Genomic DNA, 24,236 nt, shown 5'->3' on the forward strand with positions numbered 1-24,236 from the left:
TAAATGACTGAAGTTTTTGCTCCGTTATAGTACTGAAAGACCGTACTCATTGATCCAAGAACAGTGAAAACTTGAGAGCCGCTTCATCCAGTTTGAAGTGTGCAGTAACAATTATTCTCCTTTCACAGTCTGATTTGTATAGAGATTTATGCGTTTAGCGGAAAAAAGCTATAGTTTCAAGTTTTATTGTGTTATGCTGTTTGCTGTGTAGAATGGAACTTCCAGAAAAAATGAAATCAGCTAAATGATGAGAAAAAAATATATGGAGGATTGTTATGGAACTTTCTCAAAGTTGACACGCAAGGACCTTCTTTGCAATGCTACCTGGTAATGCCTGAATCCACTGTTGGACTTTTTCTTCTTTCGTGAAAAGAATAGAAAACGTAAGGAATACTTTAAAGAAGATAACGAAGAAAACGATTCAAGTTTTACCTGCTCCGAAAAGCGTCATACACGTCTATTGCACTGCCAATATGAATATTGAGCTTTACTGTTTGTAATTTTAATCAAAGTTGATGCATTATAAGCAAAGACACTGCCCTGGAAAGGTGGACTGGGATTTTAACCATGGCGTTTTCAGGTAGGAGTTTAAACAGACTTTGCTTGGTTATTTTAATATTGTGGACTTTTTGGAGGGATGCCGCATCCAGTCAAGTTCGTCAGGAGTTTCAGGTACTGGAAGAGCAGCCCATTGGCACCTATGTGGGTACTATACAAACTAAACCAAGTTTCACTTATCGATTTAGCGAACACCACGAACTGTTTGCAATTAACGGTACCACGGGTGTCATTTACACCACATCAGTGATTGACAGAGAAATGTTACGAAGCAACGCAATTAATGTAGTGGTCTTGTCTAGTCAACCCACTTATCCTACCGAAGTCAGGATTGTTGTACTGGATATAAACGACAACTCTCCAGTGTTTCCCGATCCGTCGATTGTTGTATCTTTCAAGGAAGATGCCAGCAGTGGCAGGCAGGTGATACTCGACACCGCTACTGATGCCGACATTGGAAGTAACGGAGTAGATCATACAACCTACAGAATAGTTGATGGTAATGAAAAAGGGAAATTTCGTTTGGATATTACAGTCAATCCAAGTGGAGAAGGGGCATTCTTGCATTTGGTTTCAACTGGAGGCTTAGACAGGGAATCCACACCCTTTTACCAACTCTTGGTTGAAGTTGAGGACAAAGGCGAACCTAAACGATTTGGTTACCTGCAAGTAAATGTAACGATACAAGATATTAATGACAACCCGCCCACCTTTGACGAAAATCATTATCAAACGAGCGTTTTTGAAAATGCTGCAATTGGTTCAAGTGTTTTGCAAATAACCGCTAAAGACCTGGACGAGGGGGCAAACGGAGATATCAGATATTTTCTGGATGAGGGAACACCTTTCCAAATTGACCCTAAAGCAGGCACCATTACAATAAAAGAACCGCTGGATTATGAAAGCAAAAAGGAGTACTCCTTAACAATTCATGCAGTTGACAATGGAGTACCTTCCCTTTCAGGTAGGTCAGAGGCAACCATTAAACTTCTGGATGTTAATGATAATGATCCAGTGGTAAAATTCAGATATTTTCCTACTAGTTCCAAGTTTGCTTCTGTTGATGAAAATGCTCAGATTGGCACAGTAGTTGCTTTATTAACTGTCTCAGACGCAGATTCACCTTCAGCCAATGGGAATATTTCAGTTTCAATTTTAGGTGGAAACGAACAAAGACACTTTGAGGTTCACAGTTCCCTAGTTCCACATCTGAGCTTAATCAAAGTAGCTAGTGTTTTGGACAGGGAGCGCATTTCTTCCTATAACCTCACTGTCTCTGTATCTGACAATGGCAGACCTGTGGCCAGGTCCTCTTTTGCTAGCTTGGTGATTTATGTGAATGATATTAACGATCACCCCCCCATTTTCCAGGAGAGTTTGTACAGAGTTGACATCAGTGAAGACATACCAAAAGGCAGCTACATTAAAGGGGTTTCAGCAACAGATGGTGACTCTGGGCAAAATGCCAACCTGCGGTACTCGATAGTGTCTGGAAACAGTTTAGGTTGGTTTGCCATCAGTGAAAATAGTGGTTTGGTGACCAGTTCTGCTCTGCTAGACAGGGAAATTGCATCTGCAGTTGTCCTGAACATTAGTGCCAAAGATCAAGGGGTTCAGCCCAAGATTTCATATGCAAAATTGATAGTGAACATTACTGATGTTAATGATCAGGTTCCTACCTTTACACAGAGTTCTTATCATGTCTCTATAGTAGAGCATTCTCCAGCAGGCACTGAGCTATTAGTGCTGTCAGCTACTGATGAGGATCTAGGAGCGAATGGAACCATACACTTCTTGTTTGATGCTGAAACTCCACCCCATATCCAGGATTTGTTTCGTCTGGATACGGTTTCTGGAAGATTAAGCACAGCTACAGAGTTAGACAGGGAAGAGAAAGAAAAATACCTGTTATTCATCCAGGCAATAGACTCGGGCAGTCCTCCACTTCATTCAGTAACTAAAGTAAACATAACACTGAAAGATATAAATGATAATAGCCCTGTTTTCTACCCAGTCCAATATTTTGCTAACATTAAGGAAAATGAACCACCTGCCTCTTATGTCACCACTGTGTCAGCTACAGATCCTGACTTGAGAAACAATGGAACAGTGAGATATATTATCACAGCAGGAGACACTTTTAAATTTCACATAAATGGTAATACTGGTGTAATCTCTACACTGGTTTCCCTAGACAGGGAGGAAAAGACAACATACCAGCTCCAGGTGACAGCAGCTGATGGTGGGAACCTTCGCTCTCACACTCAGGCGATTGTCACAATCACTGTTATAGATACTCAAGACAACCCCCCTTCTTTTAGCCAGAGTGTCTACAGTTTTGTTATTTTTGAAAATGTCAAAATAGGCTCCATTATCGGCACTGTGTCTGCTTCCACACTTGACCTGAACACCAACATTACCTATTTAATCGCATCTGGAGACCAAAGAGGCCTCTTTGCTATTAACAGTGCCACGGGTCAAATCACTGCATCCAGTCTGATAGATAGAGAAGAGCAAGCATTTTATCAGCTTAAAGTAATTGCAAGAGGGGGAGAAGTGACAGGGGATGCTCTTGTTAATATTACAGTAAAGGATTTAAATGACAATGCACCCCGTTTCCCTCTCTCTGTCGAACACATAAATGCAGTTGAAAACTGGGGAACAGGGCATCATATATTTCAAGCCAAGGCAGTGGATCCTGATGAAGGCACAAATGGCATGGTGCTATATAGCCTGAGACAAAACCCAAAAGGCTTTTTTCATATCAATGAAAAGCATGGACTTATTACTTTAACTGGGCCCCTGGAAATAACAACAAGCACATATCAAATAGAGGTCTTGGCATCTGATATGGGGGTTCCTCAGCGCACGGCCAGCTTAATTTTAACGGTTAGTGTGTATGATGTCAATGATAACGCACCTGTGTTTGATCAGCTTTCATATGAAGTCACTATTTCTGAGTCTGAGCCTGTAAACAGTAGATTTTTTAAAGTAGAAGCTACTGACAAAGACTCAGGTTTAAATGGGGAAATATTTTATGACATAATTGGAGGAAATATTAGAGATGCCTTTGGCATTTTTCCTGATGGGCAGCTGTACATCAAAGCAGAATTAGACAGAGAAGTACAAGACAGATATCACTTGGTAGTGGTTGCAACAGATAGGGCTGTGGAACCCCTAAGTGCTACAGTTAATGTAACTGTGATTTTGGAAGATGTGAATGACAATCGACCACTATTTAACAGTACAAATTATGTATTTTACTTTGAAGAAGAGCAGAAGAGAGGGTCTTTTGTTGGCCAGGTATTTGCTGAAGATAAAGATTTTGGGCCAAACAGTGAAGTTAGGTATGTCTTTGAAATACCTCAGCCAAATTTTGAGTTAAACACTATAACTGGGGAGCTAACAAGCACACAGCAGTTTGACAGGGAACTGTTAATGAGGCAGAGAGGTGCTGCAATGTTCAGCTTTACAGTCATATCTTCAGATCAAGGATTGCCCAAGCCGCTGAAAGACCAGGCTAAAGTTCAGGTTTATATCAGAGATATTAATGATAACACACCCAAATTTACCAAAGACATTTACCAAGCATCTATTTCTGAGTCAGCCCAAAATATGACACAGGTGCTGAGAGTGTCTGCCTCAGATGTGGATGAAAGTGAAAATGGGCTTATACACTATCACATTAAGGAGGGGAATGAAGAAAAAAAGTTTGCAATTGACAGCAGCTCAGGTCAAGTTACACTAGTAGGTAAACTGGATTACGAAGCCACAGCGTCTTACTCCCTGAAAATATTAGCAGTGGATTCTGGAAATGTGCCACTTTCTTCATCTTGTATGCTGAGCATTAATGTCCTGGATGAAAATGACAACTCTCCTTCATTCCCCAAGTCTGTTTTGACTGTCGATGTTCTGGAGAATATGAGAATAGGAGAGTTAGTGGTATCTGTGACTGCCACGGATTCTGATTCAGGAGACAACGCTGAAATAACTTATAGCATTACTGCAACCAACAATCATGGGACATTCAGTATCAGCCCCAACACTGGAAGCATTTTCCTTGTAAAAAAGCTGGATTTTGAGACGCAGTCCCTATATAAACTAAACATCACAGCTAAGGACAATGGGAGACCTCCAAGGTCATCATCTATTCCAGTAATTATACATGTAAGAGATTTCAATGATAATCCACCAAGTTTCACTCCTGGTGACGTTTTTAAATCCATTCCAGAAAACTTGCCTGTTGCTACCTCAGTAATGACTGTGACAGCTCATGACACAGATGCGGACATTAATGGAAAGCTGGAATACTCTATCATTCAACAGACTCCCAGGGGAAACCATTTTACCATCGATCCCATTACTGGGACAATATATACAAACAAAGACATAGACAGAGAGTTTTCCAATCTCTTTGAACTAACAGTCAAAGCAACCGATCAAGCTGTCCCAGTTGAATTCAGGCGCTTTGCGTTAAAAAATGTGACTATTTGGGTAACAGATCTCAATGATAATGTCCCAACTTTTATTTCTCAAAATGCTCTTGTCGCTGAATCCACAATTGTAATTGGCTCTATCCTAACGACAGTTGTGGCCTTTGATCCAGATGAAGGGGCAAACGGAGAAGTAGAATATGAATTGTTGAAAGGGGACTCCAACACTTTTATAATGGACCGCTACAGTGGGGACATCAGAGTGGCTTCGCCTTTGGTACCATCTAAACTTATTTACAGCCTCACCGTGTCAGCCACTGACCATGGGACAGAAAGAAAAACAGCTAAGACAGACCTCACCATCATTCTCCAAGGTTCCGATGGGCCAGTGTTTTCACAGCCAAAATACATAACAATACTAAAAGAAGGGCAGCCCCCTGGTACTGATGTGATATCTCTGGATGCCTCAAGTCCTAGAGGCTCTGAGACCAAGGTGGAATTTTACATTGTGTCAGTGCGCTGCGGCGGAAAGCCTGTGGGTCGGGTATTCACCATAGGGCGCCATACTGGAGTCATCCAAACTGCTGCTGAACTGGACAGAGAGCAGGGCTCTGACCTCTACCTGGTGGATGTGTACGCCATGGAGGCAGATGCCAGTTTACCCAGGACACAGAGAGCTGAGGTAAGTATCTGGACATGGTTTATTAACATTAAAATTGAGTTGAGGGGGAACCAGCTTTTAAAAAGAGGTCACTGAAAAAAAGCCTTAGGATGTTGAATTTACTTTAAGGTAATATGAAGTTGTAGAAAATGCTTCTTTTTTAAAAATGTTTTTTAACTTTATTATGGTATTATCTTATGACTCTGTTTACGCAGTGTTTGAGATCAGGGGCCCCAGCTGGAAGTTTCTTACTGTAGTTTCTAAGAAAACATTAAGTGAAAAAAAATACTACATTGTGCCTTATTTTCAAAGTTAATTAAGTTCCTTTTCTTTTTAGGTTGCTTTTCTTTTCCTTTTCTAGTTGTGTTAAGGTGAAGTAAGATTGTTTGGCGGTCTTAATTTTATTGTTTCAGTTTGCAAATAAAGACTGCCTTAAACAATGTTTAAGGTTTTTGTATTTTCTGGAAAATTTGAGATACATGCCACATATTCTATGCTTTACCCTCTGTTATTCATTTAAATATCATTTGGCTATAGTAGAATAACATACCTAAAGAATAAAAAGGAATAGTTACAGTAGTTCTGCTAATTTCTGACATGTGTCTTGACTTGCTGCATAATCAGTATGGTGTTTCCCTTCTCCGGTGAACCAACATATTCTGAAGTTTTATTACCAACAGAAGACATTTTGTGTTGGTTACTTAAGGCAGATACCGGAATCCTTTAAAGTGAGAAAACCAAGATTATGGGGGATTTTTATTTGAATCCTTGCTGGAACAGGGTGGTCCTCCCATAGTTCTTGTGTCACTGGCTTTGCTCTGCAGGGAATAAGTGACCATAAAAATGGTGTGACCTTTTAAGACTCCATGAATACGTTCTTTAAAAAAATATTTTAATGCTGAAACGTAAGCTATCCATTCAATGTGCATTATATGATGCACCTTTTAAGCTTCTTTTTAATTTTCCCTGTGGGATAGAGTGAGTTCTCTGAAGTAGAACACTGAAATTCTAAACCTAGTTTGGGTGGCTGAACACCAGCCACTCCTTAAATGAAAAACAAATGTGACTCTATATATGCATTTTGGAAATTCAGCTGGAAGCTAAAATTTCATGTTATTATAGGCTTGATGTTATGAGTTTATAAATTCCTTTTTTAAGTGAAACCAAAATAATTTTGCTGTAGCTTCCTTGAAAAATGTGTTTTTCATTATCACTTTAAAACTAGCTGACACATTTTAGGTTTTTGAGACTTTGAATGTAATTAGATGCTTTTGCTTCATGTCACTTTAACAATTCAACTTAGGAAAGCTGAAATTGAAATTCAAAACGGGAACTAAAAAATTGCACAATTGCAAAAAAATCAAACATTATTAAAATCCACAACAATACAGAATAACGAAACATGTTGTTTACATATGAATAGATCTTTAAATGTTTCTAATTTTCTAGCAAACAGAAAAAAATACTTCAACATTGCAAAGCTATGCAGAACATGGAGTAACAACTTAAATTCAGAATAATTGTAGTCTTCTTGTTTATGACGACTACAATTATGCTTTGAGTTAAATTTACATTTTCGGTCTATTCATTGTAGTATGGCACTTTTTTTACATTTTAACTGAAATGAATGCTAATGTAATAAGAAACAAATTAAGCAACACCCGGGATACAGTGTTTATTTTGTTTGAGTTTAGTTGTGTAACTTTATCAAATACAGATTCTGCCAGGAACAACTAATATGGGTCTTGATCCAAGGCTTTGTTTTTTTTTTCTTTTGCTGGATAACAAGGGTTTAAAAAATGTAAAAGGATTAACGCCAAAAGCAAAATGTGTATGTATGTGAGCTGAAATTTCTATGCAAATACATTTTTGTCCAATTATTACAGTAATTAGTGTTACAAGTCGTAATAGCTTAGGCTATAGTTTGCTTGCACAAGGAGAAGAAATAAAATGTTTAGCAACATAAGGGATTAACTAGGTTTATTGCTTCAAAAACTGAGATAAATATGGTGCACCATTATTAAAATGTTATACCTGATCAATGTAGAAGCAATATTTAGAATACCTAGTACAGCTGAATCAATGACCCTGGCAATGAAAATGCCTAAAATACTTACATAGGTAAAAGTATTTTTCAATTAAGTCATTTTTCTGTTGTAAACCCAGAAGTAATGGTAATGTTTTGTACTGGTTGATAAAAAAGGACATAATGATTTGCTTGGTCTCCAAAGTATGTGATCTTTTCCAAGAGTTAAGCACAACAAAGAAACCTGTACAAAAAAATTGCTTGTGAAATATTTTGAAGTACCAAAAGTCTCCCTCTTTCATCTTTTAGGGTTGAGGAGGTTAGAGTATCTTGAGATGTAAATAGATTAAAATCCTCTAGGACTGCCATTTTTGATGAGTTAATATTATACTCCGAGTTTCAGTTTTTACATTTTTTCCCTTTCTTCACACAAGACATTGGTGGGGGCCTCAATGGAATTTGTTTTACCTGTCTTTGGAAACGTAGACAATGTTGGCAGTGCTGTGATACTTTTAGCACTCTAGGTAATTAGCTTTTCCAAATCTCAAATTTGTTAGACCTCATTGTTTTTTCTTACCAGCTTCCTTCAATGACAGATTTAAAACAGCACATGACTAAAGGAAGTGGGAGTAAAATTGTTTTTGTGCAGGGCTGGACTGTGTTGGGTACAAGGGAGCTTCCACATTCCTGGCGGTATTCTTAGACTTCATAGAGAGGAACACAGATGGCCACAGCAGATAAAGGTGTCTTATAATTGTTTACTTTCCTTGACACCTTGTCTGTGTCTCCCTGTGTCACCATGAAGACAGTTCATAGGATTTAATATCATTCACATTCTAAGTAGGGAGTGCTGTGGCTTAATAGGTTAGTGGGCAGAAGAAAATAAGCCAGGACGTCAGTCAGCTGGAAGAAGGAGCCTCGACACAAATGCATAATTACAACAACTAAATAATCATTAAGTTTCCATCCCTGTATATTCTGTACTTTATGTTTGACCGAAAAACGATATGTGCATTGTGTTTGACAACGGGATTGGAAAATCCTCATTTACTGGAGAGGAAGGAAGGGCAGCTATTTTCCAAGTTGAGCTGAACTTTGCAACAGCCCACTTCCTAGAAAGCTTCTGTGAAGTTGCACATAACTTGCTCCAGTGCAACCTATAGCATTAGAACTAAAGTAAAAACTTTGAGTATGAGTAAAGGAAAATCATGACATAAGAGACAAGAAGAGGTAACCAAATAGGAAACTGTGTTATAAATTTACCTCTCAAAGCATGTGTTCAAATCTGTTTTATTAGTAAATTAACTGTATAATGTGGTAAAACCTGGTATTCCCACAGAGACATTAGATATGAGAGGCCTAAAGTTAAGGCAATCTAAAACATCTTCTTCCTCCAAGAGTAGATGGTCATTCTGGATCACAAAAGAGACAACAAGGCACTTCACATAGGCCTCTAGAACAATGAGGCTGTCTTCCTAATACTTCTCTACAGACATTTTTCCTTCTTTTTTTGGTGGTCTGTAACTGAGCTCTTATAGATTGTTTAAAGATGCATTTAAGCAGAGACAATGACGATAATGGTGTCTGTTTTCACAGCATGGAATAAACCTATTACTTGTTCCTTGTTCCTATGCATGCTGATGCAGCTACCCACCTGAACTACTATATAACTATTATAGTGTATAATATGTATGATTATTATTGACAGTCCCTTTGGACTAGTCAGCTAAATACTGAATTTGGTCTGTTTTATGTCTTCAAAGTGTATAAATTATCACCCCACAACTTGATCAATACTTTGGTGTGTTTTGCCTGCCAGGACCAAACCTTTTAACTAAAAATACACCATGTTGGCCTTGAGTCCTCATTGAGTCTTTAATTCACACAAAAGGATGACCAGTTTTGGAAGGTGTACAAGTGTCCCCATCACTTATTCTTTGAATAAGGACAAAGAAGATTTTTAAGTGAGCCCTAAGGACTGGTCCAACTTTCCAAAATGGAACTTGGCAGAAGAGTGCCACTACTCAGAAAATACTTTTTCCAGTTTAAAGTTATTTTCAAGACATAAACAGGCAAAGGTCCTCACTTTTCTTTGCCGTTTTCCCTGTGTTTTTCATAAGTATAATAAGAAACATTATGTCATAAGAGACAAAAAATAATTACCAAATGGGGCACTACTGTATATTAGAAAGTCTGATATTATGGTGTAATATATAAACAAAATCTCAAAATATTAGAGAAATTAAGCAATACATACAGTAAAGGAACAAGTATTAGTTTTATTCCACGCTGAAGAGAGAAGAAAGAAAACACAACATTTCGGCCATGGAGCCTTCTTCAGGTGTGAGAAAGACAGGGCAGTAAGCAAAGGTAATGTAGCAGGAGAACAAAAGCTGGGAGAGAGGAGGAACGAGAGGCGGGAGCAGGGGACAGACAGAGTGGCCAATCAGGTAGCGTGTAGTCAGGATAGGTGAAGAGAGGTGTGAAATGAAACCTACAATAAATAGAGAGTATTTAGAAGAAAATTAGTCTGTCATTGAGAGAAGGGGAAAGGTGTGATCCTAGCTGCAGGATAATTTTAGTTTCTGTAGTCTTTCTGATTTGGGAGTTAGGAAAACCATCTTTGAGAACACAGACAAAGAGATTAGTGTGATTATGGCCGTCAGAGGTGAAATTAGAAACAATAGGCTTGGAGAAATCCTTAATCTTCACAGCACTAACATGTTCTCTGAAGCGGTCTCCGAGTCTCCTTCCTGTTTCCCCAATGTTCATGTTGTTGTATGACATTTTAAATGAGTTGGATGCTGAGGGGTTAAGGAAAATAAATGCTTGTAACCTGAACTACACATGCACAAGAATTCGTGTGGAAAGTTTATTTTTACTAGAGAGATAGATTGCTTTCTACTGCGAATTTGATTGTCATGCTTCATTTACAGTGCATTTTTAGTCTACTGAACACATGGTCAGTGCATGTTGGCTCAATGTTTTCATATATTTTCCTCTCTGCATGTACCCTGTCCTTTTGCCTACAAGTTGTAAAATACAGGAACATTGAGAATAGAAGTCAGAGAAAGACCTTTCAAAAGTATACAGTATGAACCATCATATACTGACTTGGAGTAAATAGTATGTAGAATGTTTTTCTTTTTCTTTTGTAGATAATCAAAGGCAAATTGTGACAGAGTGGCCCGAAATATATATATAACAGAGAGAGAGATATTTTTACCAAACAGCACCTTTAATTTTTTAAGTAAGCAAAAGACAATGGATATGGAAGCATTTAAAAATTTCTTCCTAGTATGGATAGTGTACCAACAATCAGACTAATTTCTTCAAATATCACAAATCTTACACAAAAATGTTATTACTAAACTAGACCTACCTACTATTGTTATTTTTGTGTGTTCAGCATCAGTTACCAGTTAGTTAGCTTGCTTTCTCTGTACATACACCCAGGGTACCCAGTGCAAGCTGACTCAGTGCTTTATTGGCCAGACTTGTCTAAGAATTTTAAAATTAATGTATCTTAAAGTAAGTGATTGGCTTCTGGCATGTGTGTTTATTTAATTTTTCCATTGAATGTAAAACTCATACAGTTAAAAAATATGGCCTTTTCTAGATCCCAAATTTCTACTAGAAAAATGTCTCAAAGTAGGAGAGTTTATTTTAAGGGTCAACATCAATAAATCCACAAAATGAAAGAGCTGATTTTAGTTATTTAATGTACTGTAATTAACACGATTCCAGTCCAAACTGTGAATAAAATGTCATCTAAAGTTTGTGTGTAGTGTTCCAACCTACACGAACATCTGTGGATCTATTATTTAAAAAAGCAATTTACAAAATCTACACTACATGACAACTTTATATATTACTACGAAGTTATGGACAGATGTGTGAGGAGTACTATCAGTTTTTGCATTTTTCCTTTTGCGCAGGTGTTTACTCATAGTTGGTTTAAATTGCAGAACCCATTTCTGTCTTTCAAGACAGAGGTTTTAAAAAGTATGTATGTTAGTATGAGGAGACTTCAGCTGAGGTCTTGTTCACTCATTTAAAGATCTTATTGCACTTTTGGAGTAAGAGTAAATGTGGTATCCATAGTATCCTGGCTAATTTCCACTCTGGGTTTCTACAGTTTTGCCTTCATGGATTGTCCTGTTAATTCAGTTGGTGACACAATTACTCACTTATTTTGCCTGACCTGCTATGTAGTGAGTCTGCTGGTGTTTGATAGCTGCTCTGCATCACACAGGTGAGTACTGCTCATCAGTGCTGGATGTATAGGACCCTTTCGATATGTAGTGCTTTGGAATCCTTTATGATGAAAGGTGCTTTATAAATGTAAGCAATTCTTTTCATTCCCATCTTTTGAGAAAAATGTTATGGGGCTTGTGTATAAAAGTCAAAATTCAGTGAGTGACAAAGGTTTTGGTTGTGTATAGTTTCTGTTTCTGGGTTTAAAATTAAAAGCCCTATTCAAAGATAAATTGTAGGTTCCCATTTGAATTTTCAATCTCCCTTATATTTTGAATAAATTAGTGACTGTATTTCCAAAAAAAACTAATTTTTTGTTTACTGCTGCATGTTACTGTTTACAGTGCTTACTTAGTCTTTGATTTCACAGCAACTGAGGTAGTCAATCAGTCAAACCTCATTTTATATGTTGCCCTTAAAGGATCAAATTGTACATTAAAACTTCAAATTCAATAGAAAATATCTAAAACTGACTAAAAAGCAACTTAATAGTAGTCAAAAATAGGAAATACAGTTACAATAAGAACAATAACTGGACAAAATTATATCAGTGTTTATAAAGCTGAGATGCTGTTACACACAAGTGCAACAATTGAACAAACCAAACAATTACAATTATGTTCAATTATCTTTGTGCAAAGGCACTTTAAGAATTTCTGCTGCAATGATGTACAGTTTCTCAACAAGTTAACCTGGTGCTAGCTGTTATCTACAGCTGTTGTTTATTTTCTACCCTTAATGTTGCGTTCACATTCTAAGTAATGTTGTTAAAACCTCTACTTGGTCTGTGATAGTACTATGAAATCAGCTCATATCTGTTTTACTTTAGTGAACGTTGCAGGGATTCTTTCTAATGGCTTAAGAAACAATTTAGGATACTTTGAAAAAAGTAATGTGAAGCCAAATTTCAGACATGATAAAAAAGAAAAAAAACTACAACCATCTTTAAATGTAACCATCGCATATGTGATGAAATAATTGAAAAAAAAACAGCATATAGCACACAAGATGATCATTTGAAGTTCACATTAAATTTGGTATTTTAATGGTGGATTTCTTTAAATACCAAAAAAGTGTTCCTAATATATCTTAAGTACAAGGCATATCAGACAGCATCTTGGGTTGATATATCTCTGTTAGAAAGGAGATCCAGTGCAGAACAAATTCATCTGCAGAGGTAGACAGATAATTTAGTAGGAGTGGAAGAAAGGGGATTCATGCATTGCCATGAGACAGTCCTGCATTTGTCTGCAAAGTTAAGAATGAAGTCAGGAAAAGATAGACTGGCACCAGAGAAGGAAGTTAATGTTATCATCTTTTTATGAGTTTTCCATGAAGTGAAGGGTACAATACAGTCACATCTCTCACAGGCATCACAGACTTGAGTGTTTCTGGCTGCTGTGCTGATTGTAAAAGGGAAAGAGGCTTAGATGTTGTCTGGAAACTTTAACAGGTGTTTATTTCCTTGGGGGAAAGGGTGCTGACTGTAAAAGGGCAAGAAGTTTAGATTTTGTCTTTAAACATTAACAGGTGTCTATTTCCTTGGGGAAAAAGGGCGGCACACAGTGTGCTTTACTGTGAACTCTTGACATGGTAATAAAATATTTTTCTTTTCATGTTTACCATTAATTAGTAGACATGAATAATCACAACAGGTGGTCAATAGACAAAATGACCAGCAGGGTGTGAAAAAGCAGTTTCATATGCTGCAGGTGCTTTCGCCACTTGAATCCAAAGTTGTAATGTTCTGTTAACTTTTTTGTTCTAGATGCGCTAAGCCATTCACATACAGTAAAGTTGACTCTAGTGTCTGCAAAGCTTCGCCATTTATTTGGTTTATTGCTTGGGGTAATCCATAAAACACCAGAGATTATTTGCAGTTGTTTGGATTATTTATTCACTTTGTTCTAATAAACAAACACAAAAAATAAAGAGCACATACATTTTTTAATGATTGTAGTCCACTCTCAAAATGGCGTATTAATGGCGTAATTAAACCAACATTTCTGTTTAAAAGGAAAAAACTAAAATTTATATATATATTTATATATAAGTACCATGTAAAATGCAGGTTTCCAGGCACAATTTTGAAATACTTTTCTTGAGGTGTTAGGGACAGATACAGTATGTAATGGAAATTGTTACACTTGCAATTAAGGGTGTAATTAATGGAAGGAATGCTGAAAAATAAGAACAAAAAAAACGGAAACGCAAAAAAAATCTTGCTAGAATATCCAGATCCAAAGTTTTTTTTAGAAAAAGTAGTCATGTTTGATGTTTACTGTTTTACCGCTCTCCTCTCATAGTCTGTGAATCTCATAGTCCACTGTGAATACCTAAATAAACTACTGATTTGTTCAGATTATTCTTATCTATAGTCATACTGTACTTGCTTTTCCTAAAGTGTAAGAATTGGCACATTGTCCAGAGACAATCTTCTTTTCTGAAATATTAGGCTCATATACATCTGTGCTGGATAGATGAAAACAAAACAATAACTGAAGCATCTGGATTTATTGTTGTGTCCATTAAGCACATTGTTTTTGTGACCTAGAATCAAAACAATGCCTCTTTTACAGCCTTTTTAACAAATACCTCTTTGAAAAAAAAATAGCTGGTCATTTGGGTAAGCACTGACTGTTTTTTCCTCTAATTGAAAACATCTGGCAAACAGGGTAGACTGTAATGCACACATAAATGTTACTTAAAGCTCTGTGCCCTGATTGGAGTACCTGTGCTTTTTATACAGGCCCTATATGCCATTTTTTTTTGGATACTTTTATTAAATTGTTAAATATGATATCTTGAGAAATATTTGGAAGTATTTTTAAACATTTAGTTTTCCTTCTCATTTAAATGACTACTATGAAGTACTGTACTGTACATGGCTGTTTTTTAGCATGTGTAGGGGATCAACAAGAAATTTTCCTGTCTTTTTAGCTCTGGATGTTTAGTTTTAAATATGTTTTCCACAGGGGAGTGGCTGGATTGGATAATTTTTTAGTCTCATGAACATCAGAAGATTGTAAAGATAATTATTTTCTTTTTTAACCAAATATATTCCTAAGATGGGGTAACTTTCATTGAATTTTAATGAATAATTTACAACAGTGGTTCTCAAACTGTGGTACGCGTACCTGTAGTGGTACGTGGCGTGCCGCCAGGTGGTACGCCAAATGACCCTGGAACTGTGTCGTGTGCACTGAAAAAATCGGGACGGGTTTTCATATTTTGTATTTTTATACGTGTCGAATACGCAGCCTACGCACTACGATACAGTGCGTGCTAATACTTCAGTGGACACAAGAGATACTCTGTAATTCTATACCACTCTATAGGAATGCGTGCTATGGACGCAAGTGACCAATTGTATTTAAAAAAGCTACTGTATCTCCAGCAAATAGGGAGAAAGGAGAATGTGCGTGATTTTGGAACAATGCCAACGTTGTAAACACAGGAATGCATAGAAATGCGTGCTACGAACGCTGGTAATCTTGTGAGCACAGGAAAGCGTGAAAAATAACAAAAATATTTAAGAACTCTTCTAAGTTAATTTGAGAAAAATACACCGAGCGTCTCTGTATTTCTCTCCCATGCGCATGAAATAAATACTTAAAATAAACACTGAAATAAAAACGGAAACGTGGAAAAATGCAAGCTTGCGGATTGCTAAAGCTGGTAAGCCCCACACTATTACGTGTGGAGAAAAAGCTGCTGAACAGCTCGACCTGCTGCCCCCCCTGAAAGACACAGTCATTCATAGAATTATTGAAATTAAGGATTATATCAAAAGTACGCTGACAGAGCGCGTTAAGATGAGCAGATGTTTTTTACTGCAATTAGATGAGTCTGTAGTCGATTTGGCCAATTTGCTCGTTTACGTTAGATACGAGTTTGAGGGTACGTCCCGTGAGGACTTTCTGTTCTGTAAGCCGCTACCAACAGGAACTACAGGAGAGTACGTATTTCAGCTTCTGAATGAATTTATCGAAAAGAATGGCATCGACTGGATAAAATGTGTCGGAGTTTGTACAGACGGTGCTAGAGCAATGACAAGCCGACACAGCGGTGTAGTTGCACGAATTAGAGAGGTTGCTCCAGAAATTAATGGTTTCATTGCAACATCCACCGCGAGACCTTTGCCGTCAAGAAAATACCTGACGATTTAAAATCTGTTAAGACTGTTGTGAATTGTATCAAGGCTCGAAAAATTAATTCACATCTGCTTTGCTCAACTAAACAGGCTCACCCCTCTCACTGAAATGGCTTTTTTAGTTTTATTTGTTGTTGTTTTTTTTCTGTAAAACACTTTGAGAAGCCACATTTTAATATATCAAACAAAGTTTATTATTATAATATTTATTATATGTATGTGTGAGTGTGTGTGCACATGCGCTCATGTTGGTCATTGAGAATTTCTGGGGTTCCTATTAGAAGATGACTTGTAGGTTGTACTTGGATGCTTTGGTTGGATTAGGGGTGGTACTTGGTCCAAAAAGTTTGAGAACCACTGATTTACAAAACTGAATAAGTGGAGTATAAGTCAGAAATATGTATAATGCAGCATGATTTATGTAGACCTATAAAAGCGGGTTATCAATTAATAGATAAGACTATGGTAAAAGCAGTAAAGATTAAGAGGAAGGAAGTATTGTAAGAATTTATAGCAAGTTTCAAGATATTTTGAACAGTAACATGATACTGTATATTATGCACACTTAATTTTTGAATGAGTTACCAAAACATATACTAATGCTTTTCTAAACTATTTTGAATACTTTTAATATGCATGCATGATGGATTAAGCTTTTAGATCCTAAGGGTAGACAATTTTTTTGTCATCAAATTTTCCTAACCTTGTAAAAGGGATAGTGAATGGATTTAACATTGCATACAACTCTTTTTGGAGCTAGTTGTGACATTGATTAATTAGGAGAAACAGAATGCCTTTTATGTATTAAGATCTTTGTAAATGATTTGCTAATTTTTCTTCCTTCTTTATCTTTAGGTGAGCTATGTGTGAATTTTAACAAGTTTATTTTAGTTGAAAAAACTGAACAACTAATTGTTTTATGGATTATATTTAACAACTTTAGTTATGTTTGTTACTGTTATAAGAGACTGTCATTTTTTTACTGTAGTTTAAAACTGCTGTTTCCCTCATCTTCTCCATCTTAATACTTAGCCAAGGTACTGAAATAAATACTGACTCTTTACTGTGCTTTGAAGGTATTTTGCTTGTTTAGTTTTTACCTTCCAATTTTAGCACTGTTGCTTTGTCATCACCAGACCTTCAGAGATTAAAAATATTTTACTATTTTAAAATCTTGTCAACTCCACAGTTGACAGGGGTTATGTCTGCCAACAAAGTAAAATAGGCATGTTTCAATTTCCTAAACTCACCAATGTGTTTTAATTCAATGATGCACTTTGTATTAAGGATTGTTTTGAAGTATCAAATGTGTGTTGTGATGGCAGATGGTTTGAATTACAATGGAAGTATTGAAGAGTATTGAAGGTTGTGATGCAAAGATATTCCTGTGGTTTACTATGTCTATTGATTTAAGCAAGTTTGTGAATCTGTTCTTCTTCTGAAGAAGCTTCTCTTAATGAGATGTTCTTTTTTAAAAAAAATGTTAATTAAAGTACTCAACAATGATTCTTTGTCGGGGGTTTTAAAAAATAGATATGGATTTTATTCCCACGAAATTACACTTTTTTGATATACTGTTCTGTGAAAAGTAAATCAATTTAAAATAGTGTGGCATAATTTCCTCTTTACTGAAAGTGAAGTTTTAATGGTTTAAAGATGTAGTTTAAAAGTTTTTAGTCCTACAGAAACACAGTGAATGAGAATAACGTCTTAGAAAGTTAAAAGGATCACCATTTTTAGAATGTTTCTATATTTGTTGAAGAAGCATTCTATAATACACTGTAAATTCAATTAACAAAATGCATTTGAGTCTGTTCTGAATTCATGCAAGGTTTGGCAGGTCCTATAGTAATTCCTTTACAGGCTAAGTACTGGACCCTTGGCAACTGACGTACTGTACCAGCTGTGTGCGACAAGCACCAGCAGAGCGTGTGACTGGCAGTGCACAATCTCTGCGTGCTGCTTTTATTTTTCCGACGTCCTACAAGTTTAGGACTCATTAATAATGATTTGGATATTACTACACATCAAGCTCCCTTACAGATTAGATCATAAAGCAGCAGTCAGTCTTTCAGCCTTTCCATTTTTGATAACTCTAGCAGATAGGTATCCCTCAGCTGTGAATTCATTCAAAAGACGAAATTATTTTTGTACCATTCTTCCTCACATTACTGTTTATTCGTTTACCTTATTATTTAAAGGAAGGATTTATTAAGCTGATTTTTGGTTTACAGCATGTAATTATCTATTACATAAACATTTTGTCATTCTCTTTAAATTCAAAAAGAGTTTGAAAATCTTTTGACTTGACATTAATAAATGTGTCTTATGACTACTTTGGTTTTTGGCAGAATTCCCAAAGTGGTATAACAAATTCTTGGACATTTACTTGTGTACCTATTTACAAATATTTACAGTACACATGCTCTTAAAGCAAGAACGGTTTTACCTCATGAGGTAAGAGGTGCTAGGGATTGTGCCAGGGGTGCTAGGGTGATGGTGGAATTTCTTCATGAATGAAAACAGTGATACATATGTGACCATGCATATTGTATATATTCATTATATTGTATATATTAATATATTCGATATATTAAGGAATGAACTTCGTCTTCGTAGGTCTGGGTTATCAATTTCATATAGTTAGATTGTCGGATTCTATCAAGTAAATGTAAAAGGTCAACGTAAAAGTAAAAGGTTGGATTTTAAATCAATCTGATTTCTTCATTTTATTTTCCATATGGAGCTAATCATAAAATAATACTTACTGTCACTTGACCTGTGTGCCAACTGTATTAAGGGTCTTCTAAATATTATAGTCAATCTATTTTTTGTTGCATAGTTTCCACTTTTTGATGCTTCATTCATTTACAAAAAATGCTCAGAATGCACAGCTACAACAATTTAATTACACATTCGTAATTCTTAATCAATATGTAGATGGAGTAAAACAACTGGGAGTACTTGTACTTGAGTGCTAATGTTATGCTGTTGTTAATTGGTTGCTATTGTGATATGTTTAACCAGCATGTTAATTTCTGTGCAATGAATTCAATGCTAGTCTCACACCTTTTACATGTATTAAATTTGACAAAGAAATGCTTTATTAAAGCTTATAACATTTTTGTCTAAGTAACCATTTATTCTTGCTCAAGTGGGTGGTGAGTGCACATTTGTACTTTATACTGTATGTGTCATTGCTTAATAAGACATCAGTAGAGCATCATTTCTTGACAGTGTAATTTGGGATCCAGTAGAGAAAAAGGAAATTTGTGTTATAATAAGGCATTTTGTTAAATAACATGTTAGGAGTTCTGAAATCTATCAATTATATTTTTCAGAGCAAAACAACAGAACAGCCACGGGGCCTGTGACAACCTTTTGTGTAAAACTCAGTTCTACTAGTATTGTAGAATATGCCAGGTCTTTTTAATTTCTAGACATGCATTTTATTTTATTGTAAATTGTTAGCTCTTTTATTTATTAAAAAGTAATTTTTATTCTAAATGGTTTTGTGAGTAACTTAAGGCTTTTTAATGAACCAATAATACACTAGTTTATTACTATCCTATACAAATTGTCCATCGAGGTTACAGAGACTTATAAAACGATTTTTTTTAGTTTCAGCCAAGAACCTAAGAAAAGTTACGTAATCGAGAAGGCCATTCTGCCCATTAAGCGTCTTTGGTACATAGTAGTTAATTGATCCAAAGATCTTATCCAGCCATTGCTTGAATGACAACCATTTGGCAGGTTAGCTTGTTCCATGCTCCACCAACATTTTGGGAAAAAATGTGCCTCCTTTTCTTAGTTTTAATTGCACTTCCACAAATGTTTTTGTCCTCTGATTCATGGGTCACTGTACATTTTGAAAAGTCCTCTGGGTTGACTTTGTCAACTTTGTCATTGCATTAGCAATGCAAGGCAATTCTTCAATAAAGAAGAACCCTTTAGTGTATTGCCACATTTAACTAATATTTACACTATAACCTCATTATATTGCATCATAATATAATACATTGGTGGAGACGCCAGCTAATTTTTTTGTTCTCTTCAAATTATTTACAATTATTTAAAACTAGGAAATGGAGACACTTAAAAGTGCTAATTTAAAGTAGGTAAGAGATATGCAACTCTACCCATTAAATACAGTGGATACAGTTCATAGCTACTTTATGGATTGATACTCTCAAGAGAACATACTATAAGAACAAAAAAGGGCTAGAGACAAGAGCAGGCCATTGAGCCTATCGATCCCATTTGGTTACTTGCAGCTAGCTGTAGATCTTATCCAGTCATTTGTTGAAAGACGCCAGGGTATTGACTTCATAAACATGGTTGGGTAGCATGTTTCAGGCCTCCAAATCCCTTTGTGTGCCTCCTGTTCCCAGTTCTAAATGGACTCCTACATACTTTCCACTTGTGTCTCCTGGTTCATGTTTCACTGTTTATTCGAAAGAAGTCCATTGGAGTGACTTTGTCAAAGCCTTTGAGGATTTTGAATACTTGAATCAGGTCTCCTTGCAGTCTTCAAGATGAAAAAAGTTCTGTTAATTTAGTGTTAGAGATTCCTTTAAGCTTGGGAATGTATCTAGTTACTCTTCTCTGGACTGTTTCAGAGCAGCAATGTCTTATACATAATACACACTATTCGAAATTAGATCTTATTAGTTCATAGTACAATTGTAGTATAACATCCTTGCTTTAAATATCTATCCTAGCATGTTTGCTTTTTTTGCTCTTATCTATTTTAAACAACATAAGCATGTAAATCTTTTGCTTAATTAGCTTTCTGAAGCTCAGTGTTCTCATTTTGTGTTTAAACTTTATGTCTTTGCTACCCTTTGCATCAAATATTCTGAACTAGTCTACATTAAACCTCCTCTGCCAAGACTGGTATTTACACGGGGCAATCCTCACACGGGGCAGGGCTACTTCCTCTCTGCAATTTCTCTCATGGGATCAATGAAGTATCTATCTATCTACTAATTTTCCTATTTCAGTTTTATCTGTAAATTTAAATATTTTGCTATCTATACTGTACTAGAAACTAGTACGTTGATATGAATAAGGAAGAGCAATGGTCCTAATATAATGTAGATTCTTGAGGTACACCACTAATTGCCTCTCCCCTTTTGGAGCATTTATCCCTTGTTACACACATTATCTTGAATTCCTACTGACTTTATTTGAAAATAATTTATGAGGAGGTGTATGAAAAGCATTCATTTAGCCATTTAGGTTATCTAGGCACAAAGTATTTATTGAGCAACAGCAGAAAAATACATATATAGTACATATGCATATGCATTTATACCAGTGACTGGAGTTTCAGTCATCTGGACATTCCTGACCATACTGTTACCAGCCGAGGCCATGGCCATCTTCAGTGAAGAAAGGGCATTTGTTTCCACTGCTTCAATTCAGTCTTGTTCTCCAAGTCCCAGTGGTGAATGTCTAATCGCCAGTAATAAGTTAAGCTAGCAACTCAGATGGACCAGTGATGAACCAGTGTTGAAGAACAGCAACTCTTTTTTGGACTACAATCACTTTTGGAGATCTTGCAATCTGTGGTATTGGGACAACCAGATCACATAAACAATCACACATAAAGATGATAAATAGATAATAATTTCAGTTTCTAAGTTCCTAAGGAAAACAAAAAACACTTTTTGCAAATTCTGGAACTTTGATCTGGTAAAGAGAAATTTTAAATGTACTGTATCACCTGAGATCATTTTCAATAATTTTTCTGTCTTATTGAAAGATTTTAGCCCATTATAAAATACTGAAAACTGGCACCTGAAGAAGGCTCCACAGCCGAAACATTGTGTTTCCTTTGTTCTCTTTTCAGCATGGAATAAACCTTTCACTTGTTCCTTTGCAGTCTACGCATGCTGACACAGCTACAGTACCTGCTTGAACTACTGAAAACTAAGTTCCTTTAACACACCAACCATGCATTTGCTTTGCTTATTGCTTGAAATTTGAAAAATGGATCATTAAGTCACCCTGCAGAGTGGTGTTAGTCAACCAAGGATTCAGATACAGTATTTTATGTATAAGGAAATTGGTATATACTACGTTTTAAGTACATGTGCTGTTTGCAAAAAAGCAATGAACTGCTCATTAGTCAGTTTTATATGTGCAATTTACAAAATATAGCATTGATGAAATTATGTTTAGAGGGGCATGGTAGAAGGGGATACCATGAGACAAATGTTCTTGGAAGAATCTTGTGTATCAATTAAGGTTAAGGATGAATATATACTGTATATTTGCATATCTGTTCTATATTTTATTTCCCCATTTCTTTGTATTATAAAAAAACTAGTCAATGTAAAACACCATTATTCTGTTATAAATAATATTTCATTTAAAAGACAGAGAAAGAATTTATTTGAATTTAATAATTATTCATGAAGCTAATTTGCATACCAATTACAGCTAATCAAATCAGATTGAAATCCCAGGACAATTTTTAGGGTTTATGGTCATGTTGTGCTTCAAGATCAGAAGCACACTAAATCCTTAGCTTTGGTATCTAAGGGCCCCCAATAAAGAATATATTTCAGAGGAAGCTTTGTTCCATTTGGACATAGATGTCTGAAACCGTTTCATCTAATGCAAATTAATTCTGCTTCTCTAACGTTAGGGATTTACCACTGGAGGGATACAATCTTTTATAATCAGGAGGCTCTTTTGACAGATTCCATTGCAAATGCCTTTGTTGGAAGATTACATATACTTTCAGCAACCATAAAATTCATGCACTTTAGTGCTTGCTGTAGGGAGAGCATGGGGGTCTTTTCACACCATTACTATTGTTAGTAGGGGATTATGCTTGTGGTTGTTATCCTATTAATCGGCATAATGTTAGCAATTTTCTGCATTAAAGTAGGCTGTGATAAAAAGATAAAAGCCTGCAAAATCTTTGCTTCAAACACAGGACTGTTACATCTTAAGGAACCCAAGAGATTTCAGTATTCTTGTAGAATATTTATTTTTGTCCCTGCCTGATACCAAACATGGTTGCATTTTATTTGATTAACATTATATAATATAACATTATATGAATCTTTACTCTCTGATATTTGTTCAATACAATTAAGTTACTGTACATACATTTTTGAATATGCTTTTTAATATAAGTGTTATGGCAAACATACTGTAGCAAGCTAGGATCCCTAAAACTTGTAGCAACAGAAATCTTGCTATTTTATTATTTTCTGAGGAGATCAATGAAGGTTTTCTGTTTTTTAACTTGCCAGCAACAAGGCTTTCCAAAGTAATGCTCTTAGGAGGTCATTAGGCTTTTTGAGAGTTTTTCAGTATATTAGCCTAAACACTAAAACCCTGTGTCTTTTGGTTCTGATTAGTGACACTTTAATAAAGTCATTTGAAGTTCAGTGGACTGAATTTTCCACCTTTTCTAATGTTTCTATGGTCACAGGGAAACGACCTGTATTCAGGCCGTATGCAATCTTTTAAATGCAAATCCTTTAAAAGTAGCTGTGTAATTCTGTGTATCAGGCTTCTGAGTTGGCCAGAGAGAAAGTGTTTTTATAAACAGCTACAGCAGTGTTTTTCTTTCTGTTTTCTTGATCTGACAGCAATTGACTAAACCAGCCCTTTAAGCGTGACAAAAGGTTGGCAAAATCTTTGCACTTTTTATTGCAAGACTCTTTGGATGGGCCAAAGCGGACAAAGACAGCCTCTCTTCCACTTCATTGGATCATAAGGCTGGAGTAGACTTTGGTTGAAAAATTTCTTAACATTCTCTAATTTTTTTTCTGTGCCCACAAGAAAAAACTATGTCTAATTGGCCACAATCAAATCATTCATGGTGAACTCACATAGAGAGAATTAATGCACTTTGTATTGGCTGATGGGGAGAGTGAACAACACGTGAGAAGCTGAGTTAAAAATTATGGCTGTCATCCACTTCACTAGGGGCAGGGAGGTAGTTCACTGACTTGATTTTCATGGGAAGACAGATCCTAGACTATTTTGGCATTCAGAGACTGATAGACCCAGTATTGACAGCTGCGGTTTGGGGAGGGGAGCGTGCAGCAGCATTGTACCATGGTTTGTTGGGAAAAAACAAGAGAAAATCAGAGACAAAGCTTTGAATGGAAACAGTAGCCC

General features: G+C 36.1%; 1 protein-coding gene across 1 annotated transcript in view; it reads left to right on the forward strand.

The window, feature by feature from the left end:
- Positions 1–567: 567 nt before the first annotated feature.
- Positions 568–24,236, forward strand: part of fat4 (FAT atypical cadherin 4) — a 98,409-nt gene continuing 74,740 nt past the window's right edge. The window contains exon 1 of the mRNA XM_088921256.1: positions 568–5,673. Coding sequence (XP_088777382.1) covers positions 568–5,673 — 5,106 coding nt within the window. The remainder of the gene's footprint in view (positions 5,674–24,236) is intronic.

The sequence above is a fragment of the Atractosteus spatula genome, chromosome 1 (genome assembly GCF_055471065.1).
Source record: "Atractosteus spatula isolate fAtrSpa1 chromosome 1, fAtrSpa1.hap1, whole genome shotgun sequence".
NCBI lineage: Eukaryota > Metazoa > Chordata > Actinopteri > Semionotiformes > Lepisosteidae > Atractosteus > Atractosteus spatula.